We start from the raw sequence: 11,330 nt of genomic DNA on the forward strand, positions 1-11,330 counted from the left end.
GATGATTGAAATATGCTGCATCTAATATACTAATGCAGCGCCCTATGCACCACCAGGTGCAGATAGGGGTATGATGATGACAAAAAGATGGGTAATTAATATTTAGAGACAATACATTAAAAAAACATCTTTACGTTCTATTTAAAGTTGATCTTTATGTGCAAAGTTTTAATATTGTTTAGGAAAAATACAAATGTATTTAAAATAAGGTTCTCTTTTGTATTAGCTGAAAAATAGACAGGAAAAAGTGTAATATTGATACCTCTTTGTAGTGTGTCTTCATTTATACACTATCACAATATAAAATTATTTTTAATCTTGAAGAGGTATTATTCAACTTTTAAAGACACTCTGCTGTCTCTGAGCTTGATAAGAGTTTTGGGTCCCAGGATCTTGATGATGCTGTTAAATAAATGAATCTAATTAGTTATTGTCCTATCATCTACTTCGTTCAATATAGTCATACAAAATAATAACAAGCAATTCATGAGAAAAAATACTGATATAAGGTTTAAAAATCACTAAACTATTAACAATTTTAAGGATAAACAAAAATCATATCATGATAGCATTTTATCCTTTTCACTTTTTAGCCCAGGTTAAAGAACTTGATTTGTACATAATGTAGTGCAAAACACACTGATTAAAAATACAATTTAATGTGTAATTTAAAATTCAGTGGAAAAAAAGGTTGCAGATTCAGATACATCATTTTATAAATAATAGGTAGATTCAAAATATCATTTTACCTTTTCAGCAGATTAGGGAAGTAACAGTGAAGGTAAGATAGGGCAACGATGGGAAATACTGCTACCCAAGCTTCATCTATCTTATTTGCAAGAGCCACAGCAAATAAATAGCCACATCTTTCTCCAGTCATTCTCTTGTCGGTGGACTGGACAGACTGTCCAAATTTCTCATTAAGATTTCCAGTAAAACTTTCTTGGAGAAAGTTTGAAAATGTTGGCCCAGGACAAACAACAGTCACTGCTAAATTCTTTAGGAATTTTTCTGAGCGCAATGAATCAAAATAGCCCTGAAAATTAAGTTTTTTGTGGTAAATTAAATTGGCAGATGATGAAATATAATATGTTAATATTAATAAACTCCCTAGAGGATTATATCCAGTACTTTTCTATGATTTGGACACTCAAAATATTAGCAATTTCAAGTTTACTTATTACATTATAAATTACATACACATTAAACTTGTTTAAGCAAACCGATTGTTTTAATTTTCTATTGTTAATTGATTTGTGAGGTATTAATATATTTATTTTATTAACACAGGACAGAAGTCCATTAGAGTTGGAGCAAAGTGGGTTTTTAAAGAATAGTTATAGTTATTAATGTGAAATAATTTATTTTTTTTTAAACTTATTCATATTGAAATTTATTCCAACAGAAAGTGAAAACATTTTTGAGAAGTTTAACAAATTGTCAAAATAATAAAAAAAAGTAGGTATTAAAAAACGGCCTTCATATTCTTAAGACATTTCTTTTACATATTATTGTTTCAAAATTAAGTACTTTTTTGTAGAATTACACTAGAATAAATAATGAGTTAACAGGAAAAAAATAATATTGAGAAATCTGATCAGTTGGCATATTAATTCAATAATAACGTAAGAAAAAATCTGCGCATACATTGTTTCCATAATAATTATAGATTATTCATCGAATGAATTAATTAACTTACATGTATGGCATGCTTCGTGGCAGTGTAAGAAGCTGAATATGGAACCCCAAGTATTCCCGCAGTACTGGAAGTAACAGCCACGTGACCATCTCCCTTGGTGTTAAAATATTTCACGGCGATTCTCGACAAATGAATTAATCCGAATACATTGAGTTCAAACATACTTCTATCAATTTCAATTTCAATATTCTCCCACGTGCATCTCTGTGATCTCCCGGCATTGTTGACCAGTATGTCGAGAGTTCCAAAATGTTTGATAACTTGATCGAAAAGGTTTTGGTGGGATTCTACTTCAGATATGTCAAATGGCAGGACTAAAACATCGGTTTCAGAGAGTTTTCCCAGAGAAGCATCTGTAAAGAAAATAAGAAAATAACTATGAAATAAAAATAATTTGACTGATATAATTGTTAGACTACCATTCATAACTTTAAGAAAACTTTTTTTCATATGTACATAGTGTCCTAGAGTTTGGTTCACCGATTTGGAATCCACAATATAATACGTATTGAGCATATTCAAAACTGTTTTCTTAGACAATTAGATTTCAAAAATAATGTTTCATTTTTAAGTTGGACTGAGTCCGCTAATTTTCATAAGGTTCAAAATCTTGCAACTTTGCAAATCATGTTGGATATGAGCTTTCTCTATAAAATTGTAAATAACTTGATTGATAGCCCAGAAATTGTTAGAAGCATTTCATATCGTGTCCCTGTCCTTAGAACTTGTCAATCGGTACTCTTCGACATTCCTAACTCAATTACTAACTATATGAAAAATAGCACTCTTCGAAGAATACAGATTACCTATAATAACAGTTTTAGTGACATCGACATATTACACTGTAAATACCATATTTTTATCAGATCTGTTAAAGACATTGTAAATTTATCTCCTGCTGAACTTTTAATTTTAACTTTTAATTTCAACTCTTAATTTTTTACTTATTCATATTTTATTTATACTTTTACATAGAAAGTATTCTTTTTTTTATACAGATTAATGTTCCCTCACTGGGGTGTCCCGTGCCAGGGAACATTTTACAAAATGTAAAACATGCCTTAAATTAGTTATTTAACCAAGTTAACATAATAATAATAATAAGAAAAGTAATTAATCTAATAAACCTACATCTACTACTTGCAACTAGTGAATTATTTTTAGTTTTGAATTTTTACTAAGAAATATATATGTTCATAGAAGCAGAGAGAGAGAGGGGAGGAAAGTAGAATTGGAGCTATACAATGTCTTCTCCCTTTAATGTATTTTTTATTTAATTTTATATATTTATTTTAAATTTAATTATTGTTTTTCCCTCTCCTTCTGCATTCATAATAAATTAATGTGAAATCTGTAATTGGTCTTACTTTTTTTAATTGTTCTTTTGTACCTTGTATTTATAAAAAAGACTGTGGTTTCCTTAATAAATAAATAACAAAAACGCTACAACTTATAAACTTGATTTACTTTATGATGCAATAAAGGAATTCTTCAAATTTTAACAAAAAAATAAGTTTGTTTCTTTTTAGGTGATACCGTGTGTGGATTTGTTCCGACGTTTCGGCTACCATTGCAGGAGCAATCTTCTGGGTAAAGTCCCCTTTTTTCTCTCCCTTTTAATTGCTATACCTTGAAAGGTGTTGATTTATTTCTAGATGTTTTCTGTACATCAATAATTTTTTTTGGTTATTCTACCTGTGTTTTTAAATTTACAGTTCCGAAATTTGTTACATTTTCCATGTAAGAATGCCCTCCAGTTTGGAATGTAATTGTTATCTTATTAAGTCCATGGACAATACAAACAATATATTGTCAGAATTTAAATATGGTAAAGTTCATTTGGTAGCCTCCAACTGAGTCACAGAAAATGTGTAAATCGTGAACAGAAGATGGTTTGAAATAAGTTACATAATTAAACAGAAATGTGGCAACTTCATTAGGACTCTTTTAAACATTAGTTTCATTTTCAGTTCCAAATATTCATTGTTAATATTAAAATTAAACCATTTTCTGTTCACGATTTTCACATTTTCTAAAATTTTTAATTATGAACACATTTCAATATATTCACTCTTTGCCTTTCTTTCACATTATCAAAGCATTAAGCCTTGTACACATGCAGTTTTCTCCGGCTTCATGGCATTGTACATTATTAGAAACATCTGTTAATCTACCAGTTTTTCGTTTCTTCTTGGTTGACTGCAAAATTATCACACCATTGTCATTGACATCATTATCACTCATTTTCAAACAGTTATGTTAAAAAGATTATAAATAATTGAAAATAATTACTTATTGAGAAACAAAAAAAAATGCACCTCCCACGAAAATATCTGCTTCGAAATGATTTACACTATAGTAAGTATCGTGCATGATTGAAAACACACTGTTAATATATGACTGACTACGCTCATTTCTAGAAATTACGCGCAAACTTCGAATTCTTCTTCCCAGTATCATACTGAATGCTCGCATTTCTTCGGCTTGACCCAAAATTTCAAATGCGTTTTGCCAATGAATGGATGGGTATTACAACATTTTGATAAGACACATGGGTGCATATTTTATATTCACTCAAATCTGTAAAAATCATGACCTCCTCGTTCTTCCACCTACCCTTCATATGTTTTGTTTTGGCATTATGAATACGAAATAACTTTTTTAATAATCCTTTTTCCATGACTTTAAAATGAAAATCTTGTATCGCAAGGAATGTACAAATGACAAAATGCTGTATTTAATTCTGAACATTATATTTTCACATAATTTTAAATTAAATAATTGTGAGCCAACCATTTTCTTAAGACGATAAAATTTATATTTTAGTTGTTGGATCTTATTGTGAAGTCAATTATCTCTGAGAGGTCTTCGAGCCTGTAAATCCTTTAGAGAAGAAGATAGATACATTTAAATGTTATGTTTTGCACATGGAGTTGTGAAATGAGAATGTATTTCATGAAGAATTGTTAATTTCAATACTTACTTAAACAGCTTTTTTTTACTCTTTCTAATTCCCTTTCTCGGCGAGCTGATATGACTAGTTTTGCTCCAACTTTAGCGCAAGTAAGAGCCAGATGCTCACCAATTCCACTAGAAGCTCCCGTTATCCAGATAACCTTTCCCCTCAGAACATCTATTAAGAAAATTTAAAGTAAATATTGATATAATGCAAGTCAATGTTTATTTGATATTGCATACAGTTCAAAAAGTAGAAGACAAGAGTAAATGTAACAATTTGTATTAAAATAACATGTTTAAGGAATCTTTGATGCACTACAACAGGCTGACAATGCCAATTACAACTTTTAAAAAAAGTCATTTTTTATTATAGTCTTACTAGGATTCAAACCTAGAATTCCTGTGTGTAAGGCAATAGTCTTGGCCATAACATCACAGGAGTTGTCAAGCTATTCGTTTATTAATGCCCAGAGGGCATTAAGCAAGTATAAATTCAATACAGTTAAGCAGTGGTACAACAATTTTAGCGTCTTACGTAAAGGTAAAACGATCAGTCTTACGTTGCAAATAAAACTTTAAAAACTATAGTGAAAAGACTTGTTTTAAACTAATATTTCAAGTCAACTCTCAGGAATCGAACTCGAGATCTCAAAACCATGTATAAGCTACCATTAGCCAAATGTGATATTCAATACTTTACCGTCCCAAGGGACACAGTGTTTTATTTCAAATTAAAATAGCTGATTTTACTGATAGGTTATTAAGCAGCGAATAACTGAAAGGAACAAATATTAAAAGCAAAAACACATCTGATATTTTATGGGTTATTTTTTTAATTTTTTTTTTTTATTAATTTTTCACGCCCATAAGGCTTTTACATACATGAAAGTTATACAAAATATAAGTATATAAACAACATTAAATTTAAAAAATACAATATAAAGCAACAAAAGATAGAACAGTGTTTAGAAGTAAAGTTGGTATAAAAAAAAAGAAGATGAGTATATAAACAACATATTTTTTTTTTAAAACACAATATAAAGAAATAAAATATAGGGACAGTGTTAAGAAGTATAGTTGGTATAAAAATAGAAATAAAAAGATGAGTGTATTAACATAAATTTTAAAAAAAATACAATATAAAGTAATAAAATATAGAACTGTGTTTAAAAGTTAAGTTGGTTTTAAAAAAAAAAAAATTATGACAATATATATATATGTATATATATTTTATTTTTTATTTTTATTTTTTTAATAAGCTAAAGAAATACAGTTAAAGGTTTAAAGCAGCTAGGTACATAATGTTATAAAATACAATATGAACAGAATATTAAGTTCTATTTGATAAGGAACATATACATTGATATTTAAAATTTACAAGACTCACGCTAAAGACATCGATGTTGTTAGCATAGTGGTTCGCGAGTACATGCATCCACATTGCTGGTGAATTCGCGCTGTAATTAGTCGATGATGGACCGCAGTAGAACAAAGAATTACATCGGGTAACTCGACCAGGCACTCGCACATTAATCAAATTGATAAGTTCACAACAATCGAACATAGATATTATTATTTTAAACAAAAAAGCAAGTCATTTAATTTTCGTAAATAATCATTTAAGTATGTGTAATTTATGTATTCAATCGGTATACTTAATTTAAAATTGATAAAACGCAAAAATTTATGCTGAACTCTTTCGATGTCCTTAACATGAACCCTGTAATGCGGTGACCATATAACTGAGTTATACTCGAGTTGACTTCGCACTAGGGCAATATACAATGTTTTCATTATGTTTATAGACTCAAAATCCCGTATCGTTCGCAGCGAAAATCCCAAGGTTCTCATGCTCTTATTTGTAATGTTTTGTATATGTGTAATAAAACTCAGTTTTTCGTCAAAAAGAATACCTAAATCTGTCATCTCTGTAACTTTTTCTAATGGTGAAGAATTTATTTTATACGTGAAAACGATGGGATTCCTGTTGCGGCAGAATGTCATAATTTAGCATTTTTAAATATTAAGAAATAAATTATTATTTTACACCAATTATACAGATGATTAATATTTGATTGCAGAGTTTCACAATGATTAATGTCCGATATTTTTTTAAATATTTTAATATCGTCCGCAAAAAGCAAAACTTCGACATCACGGAAATAGGATGTAATGTCATTTACGAACATTAGAAATTCTTGACCATGTAGAATTGCTAAGGCCCAAGATTCAAACAAGCAAATCAGCAAGGTTAGGTATTTTATGTACTTGCACAATCTTACATCCCGCCTAACATTTTATAATTCAAACTCAAAGCATTTATCCAAACTGACAAATAAATAAATATATCGTTAGAACTATTTCGGTATGCTGCCGCCGGCCGAGCCTATAAAAATTTCAGTGGCGACAGGCGCCTCTAGCGTTCGAAAATATTTCCAAAGTTTGACTGAATTATAGTGAACATTTATTTACTTTGAAGTGGATTTAACATGTTTAGAGTATTATTTAACTTATTTTATCTGGGAAAATGAAAGGATTTTTAAAAGATGCCTGCATGGAGCATGACAGAAAAGGGATTTTTGAGGTTTTCATGTAAGTTCCTGCATTTATTTTTGACGGTATTTAATTTTCTTTTGTTTGAGTATTCAATTACTGTAACCCTTATATACTTACATGGCTATCCGTATAGAATCAACAGTTCTATCATCAGTATTATTGTTTCTTTTGGAATGATGCAAAGTAATGTTTCTGATATCTGACCCTTATTGTTTATTATAATTATCACAAAAGCTGTAAAATCTTACCAATACGTTTTCCGAATTTCTCAGCATATAGCATAGCAGCGTCACAATCGCACAGCAAACATATTAAAGCATAACCCAGATAATACAAAAATATTATCAAACCTAACCAAAAGAAGAAATCCATTTTGGGTGTTTGTTTTGAAAACTTTCCTTAAACAAATAATGTTGTATTTTATATTTTAATCAATTAGTTGTAAATTACGTGTAAATTATTAAACGTAAGAACACGCCTGCTGTCGTCAGCGCGCTAAACACACTAAGCCCACTTTAATAGACTTTAATCTTTGCCTACATTATTCAGTGTTAACCGAAACAATATATTCATTATTAGTTATTACTTAATACATGAATGATTAATATGTGACGTAAGATACAGATAAATTTTCTGTATTATTTGATAAAAATTCCAAATGAAAGCATTTTAGTAACTGAAGTACGATTTTTATTTTTGAAATTTCAGATAACACTGTTAATATTGCCAAACAATCACCTTGATTTTTATTCAATAGTTTTCTTTCAAAAATCAGTATCACAAATCGTTTTTGTATGAAGATGACCAAAATATAATTTAAAATATGTCATAACATACTTGACATTGAAGATAAAAGCGGGTCAGTGGGTGACAGCTGTTCAGTGTTGCCAGATCCAAAAAAACAGTTTTCCGTTATTTAGATTGCTGATATCCGTATGAAATTCGTATGGAAAACTTTTGCTAAATGAGGAACTTCAGCCCTAAGGTAAATTGGACACAATATATTTATGTTTCTTGCGCGCGGTAAAAAATATAGCATTGAATTGTACCGCAAAGTTTCCTGAAAATATACAAAAAAGAACAGTATCACAAAAACGAATTACTTTGAACGACGTCACTGGTTCATATGAATCAACCTATGATAAGAGAGTTATTGAAGATTTCCGGTTTGCTTGCCATGAATGGACCAATGGGCAGAACTGATCAAGAATACGCGGAAGAGAACCTCTGACGTCACACGCGTAGTTATTTCAGAAATACAAAACTTTCAAAAATCGTAGCGCTGGTAATACGATAAGTATTTTTGGTGAAGCATGAAACACCTACATATGAATTAACTTAGGCTCTCTCGGGACATGGATGCATGAGGGAATATCTGCATCGCTTTGGACTGCGAGACGATAGTTGCTGTCCATGTGATGGCATCACTGAGCAGATTGTAGAACATCTTTTTATATACTGTCCAATGTTTGATAGGCCAAGGTGGGAGCTTGAATGCAAAGTAAACACTCGGATTGCTGCGACTAATAACCTAGCTGAGCTCCTGAACTGTAATGATACACGAAGAATGACTGTTCGATTCATTACAGGGACGACCAAGCAGGCTAAGTTATTCAATGGTGGTATCTAGCTCCTTTTGTTTTTTTGTGTCCAACTTTTACGATTTTTATTTTTTATTATTTGTTAATGTAATATTTCTAGAGTTATTTTGTTTATTCTGATTCTGCTTTATTTTTATTATTGTTATCTACGGTGAAAAATGTTAAAGTCAACGGAATATATTCGATAAAACCTTGCACACAACAAAAGCAATGTACAAATAATTTGCAACTACAAAAACAAAAAAAGTATTTTTGTTTTAAAATTGTTTAATAGTCTTTAAACAATTAATTCAAATTAAAAAAAAACCACTGAACTTTCTCATTACATATGAAATCCATATATATTTTACGTAAAAAAAGTATTTGCAGCATTTTAGAGAAAGGGTATGGAAGTCGAGGCATTTACAGGTCTTATAACTTGTCATTAAAGCAGCCAATAACACGTATCAAACCCTTTTAATGCTTAGACTTTCATATCCCTTCTAAAAATGTTTTCCCTCTCTGTCGCAATATATTTAGAAATCAATTACTCCCAAGGGAGTAAAACCCAGCCTGTCTACAAACATTTGGACATACTCAATTGGTATTAGAAGATGCAAAAAAAAAAAGTTTTTTTAGGCGTTACCTAGTACATGCAATAATTTAGCAAAATGAATTTCATCCACATCAATAAACAAAGTTTTAACACTTTAAATTCACAAAATTCAATAGAGGGAAGAGCTGAGGAAATGTAGGTATTTTAACATGTGCGGAATGGTAAATGTTACACAGTGTGTAAAGTGGCCACTTAAACCAATCAACGACAGGTCATAAACCTTGTATATGCCGAGACTTCAATATCCCCTTTCGAATTTTTTTTCCCTACCTATTGCAATAGATTTAGATTTTAATAACTCCCGAAGGAGTGAAATTTAGCTTGACTTGAATATCGTTTGGTGTAAAATTCGTTTGTCTTTGTATTCCAGTTGCCACTTTTGCTCCAAGGTAGATCCTATCTATTGCATTAAAATTTCTGGGATCAACAAAATCAGCATTTTTAGCACAGTTCGAGACAAACGCAATCTAATAGCCCTGCCATACTATGCTCCTTGCGCTGCTCATCACTTTGCTCCATGAGCTGCCGCCCTCTCGCCCGAATTGCCCTCTCTGTCCACACCCTGCTCTACTCGCGCAATTGATCGCGACGCTCCGCACTTGTCATTTGTCTTTCTATACAATGAACGATGAAACTGTGACAGTGTGCGCGCCATGCATTTTTAGTATGGTTATTTATATCAGTCAAACAAAGAAATATACATCATTCAAAAATGACGCGTGCGTCTTGTGTGAGCGCTCGATGCGTAATGCGATCGCGCGATTATGTGGCCAGCCACTCGCGCTCATATTGCCGGTCCTTTGACTCGCGCTCAAAAACTCACAAAATAGGGAGCGGTGGGCACGACAAGCATGACGTGCGGCATGACGAGTAATGTTGCTAGACTACGTCTTTGCCTCCTTTCCTCGCTACTTCCCATGCCACTCGTCGAGCGTGTGGCAGGCCCATAATAGAGTTCTGTAAACATTACCATGATGTTTTTATGTAGTTGTGGTATTTCAAATAGCATCAGTTTATTTGAATCGTTAAAAAAATCCATCAAAATTTCTAAAAAAATCAGATAGAGTTTATTGTTTAAACGCTGCTCTAAATAAAATACAATGGTTAGAACCCAAATTTAAAATCGGACTCTTAAAGTAAACGCAGATTTATACAGAACAGAATACAGGGTTAATAAAATTAAAAAAATGTATACTATTTGAATGTTCCGTTTTTTTATCGTAATAGAAACAAAATAATATATATTGTCCATAATAATATTTTTATGGTTATGCTTAGGCTACATTAAATGTTAATGCCGCGAATAAGATTGTATTTTGACATTAGGAACGCTCTTTGTAATGCAATTATTACAATTTAATATAATCATTAGGAATATAAGCTCCTTGGTATTATAAAAACGGCGTTTGAAAAATCCATATAAAAAGCCCCGCACATTAATTAGGTATTAGTTTTGATCCTTTGAATCCGTGTATCTGGCAACACTGCAGCTGTTAACAACTATTGCCCTGCCAAGAACGGTAAAAGACCGAAGAGGGGTGGTATTCTGAATCTTCTTTACCCCCTAGAGAGTGGTTAATTAGGGGTTTTTTTTAAACAAATTAAACTCGTGGTGTGTTTATAAAGTGTGGTATATTTGAAAACGTAGGAGGACACCAAAAGTAGTCAGGAAAGTGTGATGGATTATTTTCAAATCGTAGATATGAAAGAGTTATTGTTTTTTTCTCGGAAACAAAATAAAATACCAAATGATACGCAACTTAAGAAATAATTTAAAAATGATATGGCAAAATAATGTGCTACTCAATTTGGTTTAATCGCTCGCTTTGGCTCGAATTACTTTTTTAAGCCTACTCCTATCTCCAGAAATCCATTAAAAAAAAGTGCCATAAGATAGGTATATGTTTTAGAGGTTGTATCT

At 31.2% G+C, this 11,330-nt stretch overlaps 1 protein-coding gene across 3 annotated transcripts; it reads right to left on the bottom strand.

The window, feature by feature from the left end:
• Positions 1-129: 129 nt before the first annotated feature.
• LOC148276287 (dehydrogenase/reductase SDR family member 7) lies at positions 130-8,096 on the bottom strand. Of its 3 annotated transcripts, none has more exons than XM_088234480.1 (6): positions 7,952-8,096; positions 7,462-7,606; positions 4,683-4,832; positions 1,700-2,052; positions 750-1,036; positions 130-402 (listed from the first exon to the last, which is right to left on the bottom strand). In XM_088234480.1, the coding sequence occupies exons 2-6, from the start codon at positions 7,583-7,585 to the stop codon at positions 330-332; spliced, it is 987 nt and encodes a 328-aa protein (XP_088090606.1). In that variant the 5' UTR covers positions 7,586-7,606; positions 7,952-8,096; the 3' UTR covers positions 130-329. The 3 variants fall into 3 exon arrangements, with proteins under 3 accessions (XP_088090606.1, XP_088090605.1, XP_088090604.1); XM_088234479.1 differs by having other exon boundaries at positions 7,462-7,611; XM_088234478.1 differs by lacking the exon at positions 7,952-8,096 and having other exon boundaries at positions 7,462-7,718.
• Between the last annotated feature and the right edge of the window lie 3,234 nt (positions 8,097-11,330).

The sequence above is a fragment of the Micrasema longulum genome, unplaced genomic scaffold, assembly GCF_059751315.1.
Source record: "Micrasema longulum isolate JH-2025_06_02 unplaced genomic scaffold, ASM5975131v1 h1tg001246l, whole genome shotgun sequence".
NCBI classification, from domain to species: Eukaryota; Metazoa; Arthropoda; class Insecta; order Trichoptera; family Brachycentridae; genus Micrasema; species Micrasema longulum.

Bases quoted from the DNA above. Each gene is read 5' to 3' on its own strand.
- LOC148276287 (XM_088234480.1), bottom strand. From the start codon at position 7,585: ATGGATTTCTTCTTTTGGTTAGGTTTGATAATATTTTTGTATTATCTG. The intron at 2,053-4,682 runs GTAAGTATTGAA...TTTTCTTTACAG, and splicing joins AGTAAAAAAAAGCTGTTTAA to ATGCTTCTCTGGGAAAACTC. The intron at 1,037-1,699 runs GTAAGTTAATTA...CTTAATTTTCAG, and splicing joins CCACGAAGCATGCCATACAT to GGCTATTTTGATTCATTGCG.